General features: G+C 37.7%; 1 protein-coding gene across 1 annotated transcript in view; it reads right to left on the reverse strand.

Annotated features, from left to right (window-relative positions):
• The window catches only part of SEC8 (subunit of exocyst complex 8), an 87,440-nt gene that overhangs the window by 15,708 nt on the left and 49,290 nt on the right, over positions 1–22,442 (reverse strand). Inside the window, exons 16-22 of the mRNA XM_010249423.3 lie at positions 22,292–22,392; positions 9,732–9,844; positions 8,470–8,577; positions 7,370–7,567; positions 7,032–7,117; positions 6,134–6,329; positions 5,944–6,021 (exon numbers count right to left, since the gene is read on the reverse strand). Coding sequence (XP_010247725.1) covers positions 5,944–6,021; positions 6,134–6,329; positions 7,032–7,117; positions 7,370–7,567; positions 8,470–8,577; positions 9,732–9,844; positions 22,292–22,392 — 880 coding nt within the window. The remainder of the gene's footprint in view (positions 1–5,943; positions 6,022–6,133; positions 6,330–7,031; positions 7,118–7,369; positions 7,568–8,469; positions 8,578–9,731; positions 9,845–22,291; positions 22,393–22,442) is intronic.

Consider the following 22,442-nt stretch of genomic DNA (forward strand, 5'->3'; position numbering starts at 1 on the left):
AGACTGTCGGCAGCCAATTTCAATCGTTGAGATTTATTTTGCAAAATATATTTTATATGAGATATAAAAGTATATATATTATGGTTTCCAAACGTTTGCAAAAGGTTTTAATTCCCGGAATCCATGTGAGTAGAGAGTGCAACACTGTTCCTTGCAGCCGAGGGAGAGGTCCTCTCTTGTCGGGCAGTGTTTGATCATTATGGGCTGAGAGGTTAAGTGTAAGGCCATTGAGGGTAATACCTGATGGGCTAATCTTGCATCTGCCCACAGTTCCTGGGTGTTACAAGGTGGCTTGGCCCAGGGACCACTTAGGGTAAGTGTTGGGCCCATAGAGCCCATGTGCTGGGTTTCAAGGGGTGCACTGTTCATAACAGTGTATTCGGCCATGCCTTGTAACAAAGGCTGGGTTGAACCCATGTGGCTGATGTGTAGATCAATGTTTGGATCCCACACCATACAAGGAAGCCCAATTGGGCAGTAGTTTGGAAGGTTGAGTGAGCACATAACCTTATTGGGCCTAAAGCCCATTTCGAACTGGGCTAATTTGATCAATTAAATGAGGGGCGAATTCTGAGATTAGATTAGCAGATAGGATTGGGTCTTAACCCTATCCACTCAGAGAGTCCAGATCTGAATGTGATTCAGATCTGAAAAGCTCCTAATAGGATTAGGAGGGGGCTGATCTAATCTGCAGATAAGATAAGGGTTTACCCTTATCACTTAAAGGGAATTCTGATCCAAATATGATTTGGATCAGCAACTCCTAATGGGATTAGGAGTTGATCCCTTTAAGCTTATAAAAGGAGGAGGGGGCGGCAGCCTTTAGAAGACACATATATTCACATCCTCTTCAGAGCTGAAATCACAGAAGAGATAATTCAGCATTACTGCGCTAAATCTCTCTTGCCGCCTCCTTCCTGCCGCCGCCATATCTGCCAGTTTGATCTCCTGTTCTCAGTGGGAGTGATCAAGATTAGATCTTGATATCAGTCCTTTGTGAAAGGGCTGATTGGAAGTAGTGCTCACGTGCCATCCAGCTGATTCTTGCGAAGGATCTGGTTCTTTTGAAGAACGCTGCTGATTCTGCTCCATCCTGCACTACGCCATCTTCAGTGGGAGCAGTTTTTGGTTCCTTCCTTGGGCGTGAACACCTCCATTGGGAGATATTATTTCTTCGTATCAGGTATATCCCTCTCCTACTGCTTCTATTCAGATCTGGTTCGGTTCTTGGTTCAAGATTGATCATTGAAAAATACGATTTTTCTAAAATAGGGAATACGATTCCTAGTAGGATGGAGAGAAATTTTTGAAATTCGCCCATTCTATTCCGCAAGATTTGGGCGTCCATACGATGGATTGTTAGACAGTTTTGTATGCCCTTAGCTTCAATCAGAATGATGTACTTTATGAGTTTATTGTAAATGAATAAAGATACATATTTGATTCATGTTCCCTTGGTATGTTTCTGTGTAATACCCTTAAACTGGACACTTAATGAGACTCGTGTTAGTTTAGAATGTTCACAGCCGGTGGGTCGGTCTGGGGAGACCTATCCTGACAAGGCTGACACTGTGGTGCCACCAAGTCGGTTGGGGTGGCCTGTCTCAGCTACCAGGGTGAGACCCTAGGCACATATAGTGTAGGATTAATTGAATCTTTGAACTGGACCAGATTTCCAGTATTGCCCTGGACCTTGGAGATTGATGGGCAAAACTGGAAAGTTACACCCGACCCCTAGACTCGATTATGATACTGCACTAGGTGTCGGATTGGGCTATCTTTGATGTACCAATCAGTGAGATCCTTAGCGGGGGGTCAAAACCTGGGTATGTTGGGACAGTCAAAGAATTCATCTGAGTGGGTGATCATAGTGACAGGATCAGCCCCTTTGTCGGACAAAGGTAATGATCGGGGATGCACTCTCACTGATGGAAACCAAGACTGCCGGCAGCCGATTTCAACCGTTGAGATTTGTTTTGCAAAATATATTTTATATAAGATATAAAAGTATATATATATGGTTTCTAAAATGTTTGCAAGAAGGTTTTAATTCCCGGGATCCATGTGAGTGGAGAGTGCAACACTGTTCCTTGTAGTCGAGGGAGAGGTCCTCTCTTGTCGGGCAGTGTATGATCATTATGGGCTGAGAGGTTAAGTGTAAGACCATTGAGGATAATGCCTGATGGGCTAATCTTGCATCTGCCCACAGTCCCTGGGTGTTACAAGGTGGCTTGGCCCAGGGACCACTTAATGTAAGTGTTGGGCCCATAGAGCTCATTTGATGGATTTCAAGGGGTACACTGTCTTCAGCAGTGCATTCGGCCAGGCCTTATAACAAAGGCTGGGCTGAACCCATGTGGCTGATGTGTAGATCAATGCTTGGGTCCCACGCCATACAAGGAAGCCCAACTGGGCAGCAATTTGAAAGGTTTTTGAGTACATAACCTTAAATGGGCCTTAAGCCCATTTCGAACTGGGCTGATTTGATCAGTCATCTAAAGGGGAAGAATTCTGAAGTGGGTCAGCTAAAAGGATTGGGCTTAGACCCTATCCACTCAGAGAATCCAAGATCTAAATAAGATTTAGATCTGGAAACCTCCTAATTAGATTAGGAGACAGCTGATCTGATCTGCAGATAAGATAAGGATTATCCCTTATCACTAAGGGACTTCTAACCCAAATATGATTTGGATTAGCAACTCCTAATCTGATTAGGAGCTGATCCCTTTATGATTATAAAAGGGGAAGGGGGCGGCAGCCTTGAAACACAACAACAACATCAATAGCATTCTTCTCTTTAAAGAAAGAGAGATTGAGAGATTTCCTGCATACTACGAATTCTCTTCTGCCGCCACTTTCCTGCCATTGCCATTCCTTCAGTTCGATCTCCAGTTCTTGGGAGCAATCAAGATTGGATCTTGATTTCAATCTTTTGGGAAAAGATTGGTTGGAGCTGTACTCACAAGCCGTCCAGTTGATTCTTGTAAAGGGTCATGTTCTTTTGAAGAGCGTTGCTGATTCTGCTCCATCCTGCACTGCGCCATCTTCAGTGGGAGCAGTCTTTGGATCCTTCCTTGGGCGTGAACACCTCCATTGGGAGATAGTATTTCTCCGTATCAGGTATAATCCTCTCCCATTCCTTTTGGTTCAGATCTAGTTCAGTTTATGGTTCAAGATTGATCATTGAAAATATGATTTTCTAAATAGGGAATACGATTCCCAATTGAAGGGAGAGAAAAATTTTTGAAATTCGCCCCTTATTCCGCAATCTTTGGGCATCCATAGGATGGATCTCTCATTCCTTCATGGATAACTCATCCCTTCAGATCTTGGTTTACCCCACTCATTTAAATGGAGACTCCCCCTCCTTAGTCTTGATCAGGGATTGTATTGGTGTAAATGGGTGATCAGGATTGAAATAGTTATTTTGGAAACAACCAGGTGATGGACAGACAAGCAAAGGTATATTGCCAAACATTTCCCCCCAAAATACCAAAGTTATTGGACTAGCTACCTTCAAAAGCATTGTTTTACTTGAGCATAGTTTGCATGATTTTTCGTCTATTTTGTCTAATTTCAGATACATGTTATTTCTAGAGTAATGCATTTAGTTGTATTATACTTCATTGATTTGAACCCAGCACCCCCCCAAGTAAATAATAAAACACAAGAACCATTACCCAACCTTGGCACTGGACATTGAGGGTGACGGGGAGTCAAAAGGGATAGATCAGATAAGAACCTAACCCTTGGCATTTTTTGAAATAAGTGGCTGTTCATAGACTCGAACTTGTATTCTAACACTTAGCAGCCTGAGATTTTACCATTGCACCAAGCAATGGCCCCCTAAAGGAAAAACTGACAGTTGTGTTGAAAAGAAATGGAAATAACACTCATTTAAATAAGCACCAACACTCTTGATTCTGACAACTTTGCTTAATGGTGAGATATGTTGGCATCAGTAAAAGGATAGCCGGGTTCAGACAATGTTAAGTTGGATCAGATTACATTTAAACACCTCAATGGCTTTTGTAAAGCATTGCTACAATGGATTTCTTTTGGATGATAAATAAATTCACATAATTGTGCATCATCCTTCTCATCTTATAAAAACAACATAACTTAACAAGGCCTTATCCCAACTGTATAGATTTTTTTTTTTGGATCAACAAAAAAGACTTTTACTAATAATAGAGAAATAATGAATTACAATAGTTATAGGTTGCAGTAATGCATTAACCCAATCTACAAACACATACAAACAGTTACAGTTCTGCACAGTACAAGGTAGATCTATTTGCCCCCTGTTTTGCTAGGGTAACCGCCAACCCATTTGGAGTCCTTTTGACCCAACCAAACCAAGTTGTCAACGCAATGCCTATGCGACAAAGCACCCTTTGAGGCTCGCCAAGCAGTTTTGTACTATGTATTGTAAAATACTTTTTTATTCTCTATTTTTTGACATTAAAATTATAAAATAGGCACTATTAAACTAAAATAGGCACTTTGTGTGTTTATATACTAATTTGTTTTTATTATTTTCTTATTTGTTAGGATTTAATCAATACAAACATTGCTAAATGTTGTATTGAACCCTCAAAGGCTTTAAAACCTGAACCAACAAGGAAGAACTTAAAATTTTGTCTAATCAACACATTTTCTACTACAACTACAGTACTACTACTACTACTACTACTACTACTACTACAACTTAAATTTTTTTCTTTTCTTCTTTTCCTATAACAAAACCAAGGGTTCAGCCCCTATATTTTTTGAATTTTCTTTTCCTTCTTTTTATTCTTCTCATGAATATGTTGATTTTCTATACTTTAACATGAACTCTATACTTTTCTTATAAAAATTATGAATAATTATCAAGGAAATATAGCTATGGTACCTAGGGAACTACCCTAGGATCTATGTTTTCTATATAAAAACTCATCACCTAGGGGATGCCTAGGCGCCCGCCTAGGCAACTAGGTGACAAGGCGCCCCCTTGACGCCCAGCCTCGCCTTGGCGCATTGAAAACTATGAACTAAACTGAGAGTTGAACCTCCTTGCAAGTATGTCAATTTCTCTGTAGATAAATTTGAGCTTCCAAGGTGCTGATGTGATGTTTCTAGCCCAAGAAATGACCAATAGTGAGTCTCCTTTTATTTCTAAATCTGTTGTTCCAATCTGTTCAGCCATCTTTAAACCTTGAAGTAGAGCCAGAGATTCAGCCTGTATTGAGTCACCAATACCTATTGGTCCTGAGAAGAGTGCCACAACTTCACCTAGATGGTTTCTAATCACACCCACTATACCTGCCCTTCCCGGGTACATCTGTTTGTGCTACTTCAGTCCAGTTTCTTAGAATGTCATTCGTGGAGAAGTTTATGAATAGTTCCATGGTCATCACCCAATGTGCGGAATTGGCTATATGAATACTCTTTTCCAGTAAACTCTATCAAATTCAGGGGTCATATCCTGTGTGAAACTGTCGGCCCTCAGATCATTTCTCACTACCTCAATCAATGTACATTTTGTTCTCCATAATACTGCTAAAACCATCCTTCTGATGGTTACCACATAAAGATACACAAAGACTGTTCAACAGACAGAGTGGAATACAACATGAGTCAGTAGAGAACCAGGACTAAAGCAACCACGCAGGTTCAGAACACATTCTTTAAGATGTATCAAGAAGGAATGACCAACATATTAATTATTTTCAGAATGCAGAGAAAAATTTTTGGGTGACTCTCACAGTTATTCCCAAGTGAAAATAGCCTCAATGTCTTCTGACATGAAAAGGATTTGATTTTGTTTAAACCCCACGGTAATTAGAAAGATAAGAATTCACATCAACTGTATGGAAATTCACATGAAACTACCTAGACTGTATTGCTTTGCGAAAAAAGTAAAGGACAAGCAAAAAAATGAAAAGAAAGTAATCTAACCTGTGCAGTAAGTGAAATAATAAATTCATCTGGCTCTTCTGCATCTTGATCCTCCAAGTATTCCCTACTAGTGATTTCCTGTTTGAATTAAGTGACTCAAATTTTCTATTACTCCAGGGAGACTTAACCTCATAAATATTAACTTGAAAAGCATAAAAATGCGTATCAACTACTAAGGAATATTATATACCTGCATATGAAAGATTGTCTCCAACTGCATCTCTACACGCAAAACCTTAAGGCAGTCAATTGCTAATTTCCTATACTCTTCAGCAAATGATGCCAAATCCCGGGGAGGAGCACTGCTAGTGCGTGTATGCCGATGAGTCTTATCCTTGGGGTTCTCCTCTCCTTCTTCTGGTGGCCTTAAGGATGCTTGCCCAAGCCTAAATTATTGAGTTGTACCATTAATAAACCCTGAACACCCCCAATAATGGATGGTCTTTGATCCAAAACAAGAATTGCATACTGTATGCTATTAACAACAATGTGAAGATTATAATGTAAAAGTTTCCTCATGCCTTGCTCTCTGAATGAAGTAGATATTTTAAGCTTCTAATATAACAGGAAACTTCTTACTTTCTTAGACCTACAAAAGAAGGTAGAATCTCTGCCTTTGATAGGAAAATGAGGGCATAAAACTCTGAAGGTATAAAATATTAGTCATGCTTTACAACAAAATAGATTCATGTAATAGTGTCTATCATAAAGGAGCGGCAAGGCAATGCGTATGCAGATTGGCTTCAAAAGGTGTATGAAATAAGACAGAAGAAGCAACACAGAAAGATTGGGTAATGTTGGCTATAAGATAAAATAAAATAAAGAAGCTATAAATATCATCACCATCATCAAGTCCACACAGGTGGAGGGTATTCCACTGTTACATAACCAAGGTTATTGTTATTAGGGTCTTTACTTGGGTACTCTTATATTATTACCTCATTTTGCTAATTTTCTATTGCTTATAAAAACATTAGCTACACTGACTAGCAAATATATTTTGCTTAATCTGAACAAATCTAACTAAAGATAGCTCCGACATAATAAAAAAAAAAAAGAACTAGGCATTAGCGGATGCAACCACTTGCCTCTCAATAGAGTCCGCTACATATTCCAGCGAATCGCTAAGGGATGCCAGCAAAATGAGTTTGTTATCATCTCGGATTAGATTCTCCTACACAAGAAGCATTGGAAATAACAGAAATATACTTGAGTAAAGCTTGTATTAAAGATTGATCATAAGTATAACATAAAATTATATGTACAAAAGAAAGGGTTTTAAATCCAGAAAAGATGCATAGCTCAAGAACAACAGTTCAAATAATCCAACTACACATTAAGAAGAGACTTACCAATTTACTGAAAATATATATGGCTTACCAGGTTAATTCTCAAGTGTAACAACTTTATATCATATAAGGTGTACCTGCTTGATTGGGCGCAAGCTCCACAGTAGATCACTTATTTCTGCCTCAACTTCAACAGTCTCAGCATCAGAAGCACTACATTCCATACTTTGCTGACCAAATGAACTTGGTAAGCATGCACTAGATGGATCAAGCCACATCAAGTTTTCAATATCATGCCTCCCTATAAGCATATAACTCTGCTTCTCAAGAACAGCCTGGATATTGATCAGAAGACAATGAATCAATAGGCACCATTTGATTCAACAGGAAAAGTAGTGAACAACTAATCGTTGTTTGTTTACAGTTATGCAGCAAGTACATAAATTGCTTCTATAATCTTTATAGCAGTGTTTTAAAAGACATGGGAGGCGTATGCCTGGAAGCACACCTCCAGGTGAGGTGCCCCCAAAACGCCCTGAGGCATATGCCAGTTTACAGTTATGCAGCAAGTACATAACATGCTTCTAAAATCTTTATAGCAGTGTTTTAAAAGGCATGGGAAGCGTACACCTGGAAGCACACCTCCAGGTGAGGTTCCCCCAAAACACCCTGAGGCCTATGCCAGAGGCGCTGACACCTCTGAGGCATACGCCTCAGGTGCAAGGGGCGTACGCCTCTTACGTTTTTTTCATGAGGCATGCTAGAGGAATACGCCTCATGCACACCTCATGTAAAAAGACAGAAAAAAAAAAGAAAAAAGAAAGAAGAAAAAGAATGAAAGACAAGAAAAATAAAGAGAAAAATAAAGAAAAGAAAAGAAAAGAGAAGGAAAGATGAGGGGAAAGAAAGTGGGCCGGGGGCTCGCATCATACCTCCGCGTTTTAAAACTTTGCTTTATAGTGTCAACACTAATAGAACACTAGCAGAGACACATATTTAGTTCTAGTTGATTGTGACAGTTAATCACTATCTTATGGATCTATTATACCTTATTTGTGAAAAGTTATACAAATATCCAAAAAATCCTCAAAACGACCATTTTCATTAACTTGGTTTCATTCTCCATAGTGAATAAGGGCAACAAATTAAGATCAGCAGACAGAGGAACAGTGTAGAATAGATTGGAAACAAATGGGAGCAAAACTGCCACAATATTGATGAAAATAAAATAACTTGCCTCCGTGTATGATGTTCGGCATCTTTCATAAGTCCGCTCAAGGAATGTTTGCACATATTTCACAAGATCTCCAGCATATTTAGGCATTGCTTGTGCCCAACCAAGCACCTAACATCAATGATAATATATCATCAGGGTACTTCAGAATTGTCGACAAAGATAGTTATAGCCATTAAGAAAAATAGCATAAGCTAGTTCAGGAATAAGTTACAGTAGCTTTGGTAAAAGATCTAGGTACAGATACATTATCCATTTCCCATAGCCCAAACTTACAACAAGAACTCCTAAGGGAGTGTCTCAGGGCATGTTCATTTGCTTTGAAGTCTGACATCTGAAAGTGCAAAATTACCTTAAGAGGTATATTGGTATTGGTGAACTTTTCTTTCCTCTGAACTCTGAATGCAGAGAATGTTGTTCTGAATTCCGAATTCTGAATTTTGAAAATTATCAAATATCCATTTTGACCCCATATATGAGAGTTTTGTTTGTCTTTTTTGGGGGTATCAGTGGAAAACAAAAAGTTGTACGATTGCACTTTAAGAGATATGAGGTAACAGGAAACGAACAACCATATTTCTCTTAAAGTTAAAAGATTCCTCTTTAAGAGATAAGAGTTAAGAGGAAACGAACAGGCCCTTACTTTCTATTCTTGCTTGTTTCTTGTTTCTACCTTTTTTTTTTCTTTTCTAAACTGAGAACTGCCCCTTAGGTAGAGATGGCAATTTCCCCCGTAAAATCGGGGCCCCGCCCCAAATGGAGGGGGGGTTCCCCGACCCTAAACAGGGACAGGGCGGGACGGGGAAAATATTTTTTTCCCGAACCAGGGACGGGTTTCATATATAATTCCCCGAACCCGAAGGTAAATTAGTAAAATATCTCTAGGTTTAATATTGATATTTAAAATATCTCTAAGTTTTCCCTAAATTCTGAAAATCCTAGGATCCCATAATTCCATTTTTGAATTACCGCTAAAGTATTATAATTCAATTCCTGAAATACCCCCAAATTCCTATATCATGTGTAAATTGTCCACAAAATAGATAATTTTCAAGTAGTTGCCTTGGAGCAGGGAAAATTTGGGGATTCCCCGTCCCCTACGGGGAATGGATGCCCCACCCTGAACCTGCCCCGCCACCAAGGACCGGGCGGTGATGGGGTAAAATATCTTGACTACGGGATGGGGACAGGGAGGGGTGAAGAATAGACCAAAGGATTTATAAGTCTGATGTTGAAAGATGCTTGTATTTCTCTAACTCTATTACCTCCTTCGCTAAGAAATCAATAGCTAGAAGCCCCTGCAAGACAGGACGTCCCTTCTCAACTGATGGAGCATAAGTAGAAGCAGCATGTGCTCGTGGACGAAATGCAGCTGGACCTACAAAGGAAATTCCTTAGAATCAGATTTAATCATTTAAATTAATAGATGAGAAGACCATTCACAAGTCAGCAAGTTGGTGCATGGTACATGTAGCATAAGTAGAAGCAGAATGTGCACCGTGCACTTTGCTCTCGCATAAATTAGCCCATTTTCTCAAGTGATCTTCCCTAGTAGCTCCCAGTGCCCAAAAAAACCTCTCATTATTCTCTCAAGTCTTTACACAACTAAGGAATTTTGAAAACTAACATGTAATAAATGTGCAAATTTGCAACAATCAACCTGATTAGGATTATTCTTCCAACCAAAGATAAATAACTTTTTACAAGTTACAAGTCTTTTAGAAAATCCATCAAAAACCAGGTTCCAGAAAGCAAGGGCTTTAAGATTACCATTAGAAGTCCAAATTAGTTCATCAATAATTACATTATGGTACAACCTATATCAGTTTATTTACCTATAAGATTCTCAAATATTAACTTCTGCTAAGCAACTCTCTCAACTAGTGATTTTTAAGTTTGAAATTCTCTCAAAGCATCTAAAGATGTACGTTACTGTCTCCTACTACACTACAATCCTCGGAAAAAATAATAATGTCATCTGGCAAATTGAAGATGTGTAAAACTCTTTCCCCCCTAAAGATTTCATTTGCTTTTCTTTCTACATCAACATGATTTCATTTGGGTGTGTATGCTTCTTACTTTCCTTAAAAATATCTTTACATACTTTCAATACCTTGTCTTTCCTTGAAATCAAAAGAAAAAAGTTTTAAATGAGCCTCTATTGCTGCTTATTTGATCTGCTTAAATTAAGAGATTCTGAATTTCAATCTGCTATTGAGTTGTTAAAATTGGATGGGTGAGTGGAAAAATTAGAAAGGATTGGATCAGGAATTAAATCGTATGAAGGAACCTAGGAGTAGTTCCAATATAAAAATGGATAGATTAGACTGAGTGGTATGGTACATGCATAGAATACCATCCACAGAACCCATTGGAAGAAGTAATCTGTTACAAGTTGAAGGGGCTAGAAGAGCTAAGGGGCAGACTGAAATGGACTTTCAAGCAGGAATTTTCTAACACACAACAATAGGCTCCTGCCACAATTATTAACAAGCAAATAAAGAAGAGAAAATAGAAGAAGCAAGAATTAGTTCTACCATGGCTGCTGGCTATGACAAAAAGAGAATGGAATCCCAAATCTGTAGAGATACTATGGGCTGACCGGTTGGGACTACCTTGTACCTTATTGTGCATATATTTTATTCTTGCATGTTACTTTTTCTTAGAAGGGCACAATTGTCCTTTCTCCTTTATGTAATCTTTTGATATATAATACAAATCTTTTGGGTGTGTAGAGGGTTACACAACCCATTCAACTTGTCTCATCTCTTTTGAACTGTCTTGGTCAAGTTCTGAATAATTGGCAATTGGAAACCTTTCCTTTAAAGTTTTAAGTCTTCCTCTACTATCTGCTCATGCCTTACCTTGCATTAAATTCTCCTATCTTCAAATAGATGGCTTTATGAAGCTTTGACATCTGATCTGTTATCTTTTCTATTTGAACACTGTATTTTCTAGATTGGGAAAGAGGAACCTTATATAGAAAATGTGTAGACTGCCTTCCATAAACAACCTTAAAAGGACTCCTACCTGTGGTTTGACTTAAAAGCAAATTCATCCTAAGTAATATAACCTCTCATGATTTTGCATGATCTACTGTTAGCTATTGGGCCATAATCTTCTTTTCTTATCTCTATCTTTTATGTTTATGGGCCTAAGTTTATTAGCTCTCTTTTAAGTGTTTATTAGTAAAGCCACCCTACTAAGGGCAACCTTGTAATTATACTGTAAATTATGATTAGAGTTAAAAAATACGATTAAGGGGGCTGGGAGACAGTTTGATCCTCTTCTCCCAAAACCCTATTCTCTCCTTTTCTTTTTTTTTTTTTTGATCAATAACAGTGGATTTTATTAATAGTTTGGAAAACCAGAATTACAAGGTAAGGAGCTAAAGAATCTTAACAACCAAATACCTTATAAACCCCAAATCATGGAGCAATTACAAAACAGCCCAAAACATAGAGTTCTGTTCACCCCTTGCCTAGCTAGACCATCTGCCAGTGCATTAGCACTTCTCACTATCCATGTACAACCTTATTCTCTCCTTTTCTCTCTTCTCTATTGATACACACTTCTCTATTTTTCTGCTTGTTTTCTTGATTAAACCCTAGGTTTCTTGCTGTTCTGGTTTACATCTACTACCAAACATTGCAATAGATTTCTCAAACTCCTATTTACCACTCCTATTTGGTCATCAATTTGGAGATGGTGAGAAGAACTATATTGCAATTTAGTCCCAAATTTCTTAAAAAACTCAAAAATAGGAAAGGAACTTGAATGTGATTCCCTACTTGGGATTTTGGGCCTAACTTGGGATTTTGGATTCAGAAGGGGTCTAAGGGATAATGAATGTGATTCCCTACTTCTCTTGCTTTCAATTTTGGAGAAGGTTTACTTGGGCCAAAATGTTTATGACAATTAATCTGGTTCCCAGCCCATGATGTCTTGTTTTCCTGTGCCTCCTTTAGTTTTCTAACCCATTCAAAAACATTGAGGTTGAGCTTTCCTGTGAGAGAAATCTGGTGTAAATCAATCCCTCCTAAAGCACAAGACTTTTGTTGGAAGTGCTACAGAAAAGAAGACCAAATAAATGCCTCTCCTCATGTGTGTGTCCTTTGTAAGGCTTGTGATGAAACCCTCCCCCACTTACCAGTCCCCTGCTCCTTTGTGTCTTGTATTTGAGAATACTTCTTTCTCCTCTTTCTTTGGTTGAAAATAGCACCCCCCCCAGGATGTAATGAGTCTATTCAGCTCTAATTTCCCCGTGGTGTAGACTATCTGGGTAGGAAGAAACCAAAGAATTTTCAATGAAAAAAGCAAGTCAATGGAGGAAGTGATTGAAACTATAAAAAACAAATCTGCACATTGGTTTAAAATTTTGAAACTCTTCAGCCATATCTCTATAAATGACACTCTAAGGAATTGAACTGAAGTGGTACAAACAGAATTACATAGAGGAAGTGTAAGAATGGAATGATTGGAAACCACTAGCAACAAATAAACTAAAACTGAACTTTGATGGGAGTTCCTTTGGTAATCCGGGGAGAGCAGGTATAGGGGGACTGTTTAGAAATCATCAAGGAGAAGTAGTGGCACTATTCTCAGGAACAATCAGCTTTGGGCACTCAATTATGGCTCTCATACAAGGTTTGAAATTGGCCGAACAAATTGGAACAACAGAAATAGAAATTGAGGGAGATTCACTCCTGGTCATAGCAAATCAGTTCAGCATCTTGCAAGTTCAGATTTGTCTTCAGAGAAATTGACCTACTTGCAAAGAGGTTTAATTCTAGTTTCAGATGAATAAAAAGGAAGCAAATGGATTGTCAAATGTTATAGAAAAACAAGGAGCAAACAAAATTTACTTTATTCTGGGCAAAGCTGTAATTTATTTGTAACCTGGATCACTATATTGCTGAAACTCTAAATTCTTGTACTTTAATCAGTAACTAATGAATAAATAAATGTTTTAAAAATGTTTTATTTGCTGATAAAAAAAAAAGAAATTTCAAATCCCTATCGGAAATAATCAACTTATGAACCACTTCTTGGATGTTGGAAGTACACATTAGCAATGTTAGAAGTATTAGTTGTCTTCTTACAGCTTATAAAATGTGCCATTTCATAAAATGGCTTACATCTCCCCATAGTGCTGTTTCGCCATGTATCTTCCCATAGTGCTGTTTGGCCAGAAATTCGTGTCTTCCACAAGTGCATAGGTCTTATCTCTCACAAAATGTCCTCCTGGTTCACCTCTATGTAAACCTGATATGTTGGCTTCTCGAGGAGGAGATTGGGTAACACACAAGCAACTTCCCTTAAAGAAAAAACAACTATCCAGAACATATACATCTTGCACCCCATTAGCAATGTTAGAAGTATTAGTTGTCTTCTTACATCTTGCACCCTATCGGAAATAATCAACTTATGAACCACTTCTTGGATGTTGGAAGTACACATTAGCAATGTTAGAAGTATTAGTTGTCTTCTTACAGCTTATAAAATGTGCCATTTCATAAAATGGCTTACATCTCCCCATAGTGCTGTTTCGCCATGCTTATATCTTCCCATAGTGCTGTTTGGCCAGAAATTCGTGTCTTCCACAAGTGCATAGGTCTTATCTCTCACAAAATGTCCTCCTGGTTCACCTCTATGTAAACCTGATATGTTGGCTTCTCGAGGAGGAGATTGGGTAACACACAAGCAACTTCCCTTAAAGAAAAAACAACTATCCAGAACATATACATCTTGCACCCCATTAGTATAAACCTTCCAAATTTGAGCAAAGTCGGGGTCTGTGGGGTACAATTCATTAATAGAGGCAAACCCAATCACCTTAGTTGTCATTGTAGACAGTAACATTGCTCTCTTCTACCAAGTGCATTTGTCACCTTGTTTTTCACTCCTGACTTGTACTTTGACACAAGTTAACTCCTGTATAAAATTCACCCATCTACCATGTTGACAGCCACTAGTTATATGTCTCAAGGCTTCATGATCCGAATAAAGAACGAAGGAACATTGGATTAGGTAATACCTCCAATGCCAAAGCACTTCCACCACTGCATATAACTCATGGTCATAAGTGTTGTACCTCCTTCATGTTTCACTAAGTTTTTCACTCTAATAAGAAATGGACCTTCCTTCTTGGTTAAGAATTGCTCCTACACCAATACCTGATGCATCATAGTCCACCCTCAAACAATTTCTCAAAACATGGCATAGCTAACACTGGTCTTGTACAGAGCTTCACCTAAAGAAGCTGAAAGCTCCTCTCGGCTTCTTTACTCCATATAAACCTGCCTTTCTTTAAAGAATCAATCATGGATGCTGCTATATAGTGTAGAAATCTTTGATGAAGCACCTATAACGTGATGCTAAATCGTGAAACTCCATGTTTCTTCAATAGTAGTAGGTGTAGGGCAATTGTAGACAGCTTCCACTTATGATTATTAACTTATACGCCATCTTAACTCACATTATAACTCAAAAACAGCAGCTACACTGTTAGAAAATGACAGTCTTTCAAGTTAGCATAAAGTCTCAAGAACTTTCGTTAGATGTCATCAAATAAGCAACCACAATCATCGTAATAAATAGTTTTACGACTATTAGTTAAACACATAAAAGTGATAGGAACATTAAATAAGCCAAAAGGCACCACTGATCACTCATAAAGAACATTCCAGATCTTGAAAGTTGTCTTCCACTTGTCACCTCAAATTCTGAATTGATTGTAGACACTTTTCAAGTCAATTTTGGAAAACACCTTAGCACCATGAAGCAGATCTAACATGTCATCTAATCGAGATATAGGAAAGAGGTACTTGGTGGTGATCTTGTTGATGGCACAATTGTCTACATCATGGTTCACAATATCAACAATATTTGGCAGCATATCCCTGAAATATCCCCATTTTATAGGTGGTAATACAAAATCTTTCAGGAATCTTCTTTTTCCAAATATCCTTGATATTTTACTGATATGCCAGCGAAATTTCATTTTAGACTATATGTAAAATTTGAAATTTTAAAATATTATCAAAGCTTTTCAATATTTCGTTTAAATCATCACAATTTTCAAAAATATTTTCCAAAAAAAATAGCAGGGAATCGGTGATTGGATAATTGGCCTACTACTTTTATACGATTCACTTAACAAGTCACTGTAATTCAAAAGAAAATGAAAAGATGCATCATAGTTTTCAAGGCGCCAAGGCAAGGCTAGGCGACCACAGGGCGCCCAGGCGCCTAGGCGTTGGAATTTTAAAATATTAATTTTCTTGAGTTTTTACTTTATCTATGCTTTTGTAAGCTATTTTATTGGTTTTGCGTGCTAACTAGCAAGCATGTACACTAACTATTAACTCTATAAATCATTCAAATGAGTATAAAAATATAAATTTCATATAACTAGCAAGCAAGTACACAGTACACTAACTATACACTAACTAGCAAGCATGTACACTAACTATTAACTGAAAAAAAATAAATAAATAAGTGCAGGAACTAGGAAGGGAGGAGAGGAGTATAGGGGTGGAAGAAGAAGAGGAAGAAGAAGAAGTATAGGAGATTAGGGGCAAGGAGGAGTATAAACCCCTGTTTTTCCAAAAAAAAAAGGGACTGAGAGTCTGAGACTATCGATTGAGAACAGTAGGGCAGAGAGGAGTATAGGGGCGGAGCCCCTGTTTTTTCAAAAAAAAAATAAGGGACTGAGACTAGGACTAGCGACTGAGAACAATCAGGGGCGGAAGAAGAGAAAAACTTGCCTGCTGAAGCTGAGGTGAGATGGAGTTCGGCTGGGGAATGAAGTCTTTGGTTCTCCTCCCTCTCCAATCGAACCGAAAAAACCCTTATGCATGTAACCGGAGAAGAAGAAAAGGCTTTGTATTGTTGTCTTAATAATAAAATAATTATAGTATGTAACCAGTTTTATTTTAAAAGAAAAAAACATCTAATAAAATATCAAAATAACAAATTAAAAAAAATTATTATATGTATGTAGGCGCCCGCCTTGTATATAGGCGCCCACCTAGTCGCCTAGGTGCCCGCTTAAGTCTTTAGGCGGGCGCCTAGAATACAAAATCCGGGGCGTTTGGGTGAGGCGCCCATGGAAAACCGCCTAGTCACCTTGACAACTATGAGATGCATATAACTACAAAAGAGTATTCTCAATCTAATCAAAGCACATAGTAAAATAAAGATGAAAGTAAAAATTGCAAAAAACTGATATATATAAAGAAGAGAAGTTGGCTAAAGACCAAAAGGGAGACAAAGAAAAATATACCTATTACAGTGTCTTAATTTTTCCTATTTGATTTATATAATTCTTTGCTATGGTTTTAAGCATTAAATGTATTATATTTCTTCTAATGATCTCTTCAAGGTCTTAGATATTAGATCAGACCTGATTTCCTTCCTGAAATAGAGAGAAAAATAGAAAGAGAAAACAGAAGAAAGAGAAGAGAAAGGAAAGAGAGAGGAAGATGAAGAGATGGTTCGGCTGTTCCCAGAAGAGGGAAAAATCACTCACTCAGCTGACCAGAATAATATATATATATATGGAGTTCTAATCAGGATACAATGACCTTTATGCCCCTCATTAAGTATGGGACACTATTGAATCTCAAACATAATAAACAAAACAACCTAAAATAACCTACTCTGAAATGACTCAAATACCCCTGAACTGTTGACTTTAACAGAAGGTTTATTAACTAACTCCAAGTTTCTAGAAAACTTTCCTGACTTTTCAGATATTCCAAATATCTTAGCAAGATTAGCAAAATATCTCAAAAATTTCTCCAACTCTACACGGAAAAATGTTCATCAATATCAAAATTATGAAATGTGGTCTACACATATTCTCCAAGTTCCTGCCTTTGGTGTCAACAAGGCAGGTACAGCACGTGGGCTTATTGATTCACAAAAGAAGAAACCCTTTCTTAGTAACTCATCAACTTGTCTTTGCAGCTTCTCATGCTCCTTAACACTCATCATACAGTCTGACAAATGGGGTAGACTAACACTAGGAACTAAATTAGTATGGTATTGGATACTCCTCTTAGACTTAGAGGTCAATCCATCAGACAAATCAATAGGGATAACTTCTATGTATTTTTCTAGTAGTTGATGAATTTCATGAGGAATATCAAGTTAACCTTCCTCTTACACTTCTTGAACAACTAGCACATATGCTATACCACTTTCTTGCAGGTTGTCCTTAAATGGTTCAGTAGTCAGCACTTGCTTTCCCACCTCCCTAGAGGATTTGAAAAAATCCTCATCCTTCATTAGTGCATGAACAATTTTCTGCCTGTCCTTGATAAAAACATGGGTGTTCTTGTCTCCCAAATGAACTGTCTTTCTATCAAATTGTCATGGCCTGCCTAGGAGTAAATGGCATGCTTCCATCTCTACAACATCACATAAAAGTATAAAACTTTTTCCTTACATTTCTTGCCTATGGAAAAAAGAAATCAAGCATTACTTAGTCATGTTAACTTCTTCTTTCTTGATCCATGCAATGTGACAAGCCTTGGGAGGTATTTTAGTTTTGAGATTCAACTTAGTGACCATTTCTTGAGACAAAATTCTCACAAATACCAATATCATTAATGGCATTGCATAATCTTCCACCTGTTGTACAACTTATCCTGAAGATGTTGATCCTTGGCCACTCTTCTTCAATCGCCTTAGGGGGTATAAAGAATGCACCTAACTACTAGAGTCAATACATTAAAAACATCATGGATCTTTTCTTCTTCACGTTGATCTAATAACCCAGCTAGTATAGCATCTCCTTCAAGCTCATCATCAATACATTACTTGCCTTGCACAACATTAGGCTGAGATATGACCCTCCTCCGCATTTACAACAAGTAATCCGCTGCCCTAGGCATTGGTTTCTGCCATTGCCTCCTATTAAATTCTTTCTTTTATCAATAACAGAATCTCATAAGATTTTAGAAATAAATACAAGGGGGGAAGGAGGTATACTTTCTTAACCCTTAACCCTCCTCAAGGAAATTAAAAATTACAACCTCCTATTAAATTCTTCCCGTATTGCATGAGTGTATTTGTAACAGTTCTATGCCCTTGAGTAATGCTGTTTTAAGATGAACTAGCAACTACACCTTTACCTTTCTTTCCAACAGCTTAGTTCTTATTAAAGTTAGTATTTTGACAATGGATATGACACTGAACAAAAAGAAATGGTGAAACGGGATTCATGTATTCGACCCCATATAGTTAGGACAAGATTTAGAACTTTTTCCCTTGTGGAAGAAGAGAGGAGGTGTTGAAGTCAGATTCGGAGGAGGAAAGTGAGGATGAGGTAATCCTCAATGAAACTCATAGGGTTGAGGAAATGAGAAGAGTTCGCAAGGGAAGCTTTCAAAACAATGGAGGAAAGGAGAAGAGAGAAGGAGATAAAAATATTTCAGCAGTTAATTGCAACTTTGATAACCACCCAGTGTTCCAAGACAAGGAAAATAATGATGTAGACTGTAGGGAAATTATTACAAAGAGGGAAAGATAAGGCAGAAGGTCTTTGGCTTCAAATAGGGATAAGACTGTTTTGGGCAGTCAAAAGAAGTTGTGGAAGCTTCAAATACAGTTACACATTTTAAAACTCTTCTTTTTTTATCAATTTACACATTTTAAAACTCAAAAACAAAAATCAAAAGAACCAGCATCAAATTCCTGTTTCAAAGCTGTTCATGAAATTAAAAGGAGGATTGTTTTGGTATGGCTTAACAAGATAATGAAAAGAGAAAAACAGAAGGCCAATTAAAAGAAGACATCATTCAAGAAATAGAGAAGAGTTGGTCTTTTTTTTTTTCTTGAGGGGGGGAGGTTAGGGTCTCTGTTGGACTTCACGAGGGTTGTTAGAAAGTTATTTTAGATTTAAAGGAAAATTCTATAAAAAAAAAGTTTTAAAGGAAAATTCTATAAAAAAAGTTTTAAGAGTAGTTATGTTGTATGGAGCAGAGTGTTGGGCAGTCAAGAAACAACATGTCCAGAAAACGAATGTGGTAGAAATGTGAATGCTTAGATGGATGAGTGGAAAAAGTAGAAAGGATAAGATTAAGAAGGAAGTTATCCAATAGGAACCTAGGAGTATCTCCAATAGGTGACAAAATGAGGACAGAGTAGACTGAGATGGTTTGGGCACATGCATAGAAGACTACCAACTGCACAAGTTAGAAGAAGTGATATGTTTCACAATGAAGGAGATAGAGGAGCTCAGGGTAGACCAAAAAGGTCAGGGGCAGAAGTAGTAAGAAATGATTTAATCACTAATAATTTCAAAATGGATATGGCTTTAAATAGAACAGATTGGCAAAACAGGATTTGTGTAGCCGAACTCTTGTACTTGGGATAAAGCATGGATGATGATGATGATGATGCTCTTGTAACAGTAAATGGTTGAAGGGCTAGTTTTTTTTTATGTCAAGGGACTTGGGGCTTTTCTATTGGGATTTAGTGTTTGGGTTGTCTACTCTCTCAGGTGATTGCTTATTACCTTCCTTGTATTTCTTTTTCTCTTTTAATAAAATTTTTATTTACCTTCAAAAAATGATTGAGTTGTTAAACTGTTTGTCAGGAGTATTTAACTTCTCTTTGGCTGGGATAAGAGAATACTGTCTTTTGATCCTAAGGGGTTCTTTTCTTGTACTTCTTTCTTCAATTCTTTTGTCACCATCTCCAAGTAGTGTTTTTCAATTCTGCTGTAAGTATATCATATGAAGGTAAAATCCTCCAGTGCTAGAGGGGGAAGCCCTCCATAATTTGCTAAGAGGATGATGGCAGATTGTGGTGGTAGAACCTCCCACTGCTAGAGACACAATTATGATGAAATGGAAACCTCCATCAAGAAATAGATTGAAACTGAATCCCAGTGGGAGTTCACTTCGTGACCCCGGACCCTCAGGGATTGGAGGTGTATTCAGAGATGGAAATGGCACCGCAATAGGAATGTTCTCAGTAGAAAATGGAATAGGGGAGTCAGATCTGAAGTGATGGCAGTATTGCAGGGGCTGAGATTTGCTAAACAGCTTGGCTTTCAACAGGTGGAGGTGGAAGGGGACTCTAAAGTGCTAATATTCTAGATGAATAACAATTTTTCAGCTGTTTGGACTTACATGTAAAACATAAGGAAGATTGACAATTTATCCAAGGACTTGGGAGCAACCTTTACATGGGTTAAGAGTTCAGACAATGGTATAGCTGACTCTTTGGCCAAATAAGAGTGTACTATGGGTGTAAGATTTCAGAGGGAACACTTATTTTGGATACAACTGTAATGTAATATGGGTGTACTATGAATGGGAAGGAAAGTGAATCCCAAACAAACTATTGTATTGCAATGCCAAAACTGTAACCAATTTGTTGTTAATGAACTTCTGTTACTGATCAAAAAAAAAGAGGGTGGCAGATTGAGGCTGGTCACCAAGCTGTGAGCAACAAAATGGAGGTGTTATAGATCATAACAGCATAGTTTTTCAGGCTCTATAGGGCAGAGATGGCTATGGTTCAAGGTTTGAACTGATAAACATGCAATGCATAAGGGTCCTGGAGGTTGAGGCAGACTGCCAAACAGTGATATATTGGTTGCAGAGACAAGAGATCCAATGGAGTTTTAGGCCATTGGTTAGACATGCACAATATCTAGGCAACAGGATGAAAAGCTCATTCAAATGGATGCCTAGAAGTGTGAATTCTGTGGCTGACTATTTGACTTGAGAAGGAGCTTTTAGAGGGCAGTTGGAGGGAGGCTTTCCAGAGCTTGACATCTATTTTTTGATGGATTTGTAATTATACTTTCTTGGCCTTCTGCCTCTCTTTGGGGGGCAGGTAGGAGTTCTTTACAATGAAATGTTATTTACAAAAAAAAAAAAGGTGGAAGATTAGATAAATAGGATTCATTTAAGGACAGTTCAATAGGTGTTATCAAGGGAAAAGTACGCTGATTATTCCAGTTGATGACATCTTTATATCATGGTATGAGATCTAAAACCCTTCAAAAAGAAGACAGATTCAAGTGAAACGCTGGTCCCCACAAGAAAAAGGTGCTATAAAGTCGAAGTGTCAAACTATAGTTGCTGGTTCCTTGGTAAATTCGGTAACAAACGTACATGTAGAAAACCAGAATGAGAACATGATATTATCTATTTTTTCACAGCATAAGCCAGCATTACTTCTATAAGAGAAAAAATGTAGACTCTGTTTCAAGGTCTAAGACTTGTATACCTGCAGGAATGTCAAAAATTGGAAGTAGAAGGCAATTGTAAGGTTTTCATAGGCTGGATAAATGGAGGGAAAGCAAGCCTATCACAGTTTTATCACCTCGTTAGTCATTAGAAAATCAGAAATTCTGAATTCAGTGAATATCTTGTTCACCTGAATTAGAATAACAGAAAATTAGCTGAATCTGAGCACATCAGGGATAATGAGGAAAAGTCTGTACAAGGGAAGAGTTAATGCCTTGGGAGCTTGTTATTTCTCTTGTGTTTGAATTTTCCCTTGCTCATTTCATGATTTCCACTCTAGCAATGAAAGAATTGTTATTGATAAGAAAGGAAAAGGTTTAAATGTTTACTCATTATAATAAAAATACGAGTTTATAACCTACTCCAGGTCATTCAAATCATCAATAGCAATTAAACTATGATAATATTTTCTACCTGTTGATTAGCAATTTACAATACTCTAATTTTGTCTTAAGCATACTCAAAATATAAAATATTTGATCCCCGCCTTGTATCTTTGCTATTATTATAGTAATATTTCACTGATTGAATTATGAGTTCATGAGACTTGCTCGATATAGCCTGTTGTATGCCTTTCCGATAATCAACAAACATTGTAGGCAAGAAATGATCCTTCAGAAAGTTCTCCAGGAAAGCTAGAAGACCATCGTTCCTGTGAAATTTTCAAAACTCAAACAGTGAATGACATCAACATGGACCCAA

This window comes from Nelumbo nucifera, chromosome 4 (genome assembly GCF_055504915.1).
Source record: "Nelumbo nucifera cultivar China Antique chromosome 4, China Antique-T2T, whole genome shotgun sequence".
In the NCBI taxonomy this organism is placed as follows: Eukaryota; Viridiplantae; Streptophyta; class Magnoliopsida; order Proteales; family Nelumbonaceae; genus Nelumbo; species Nelumbo nucifera.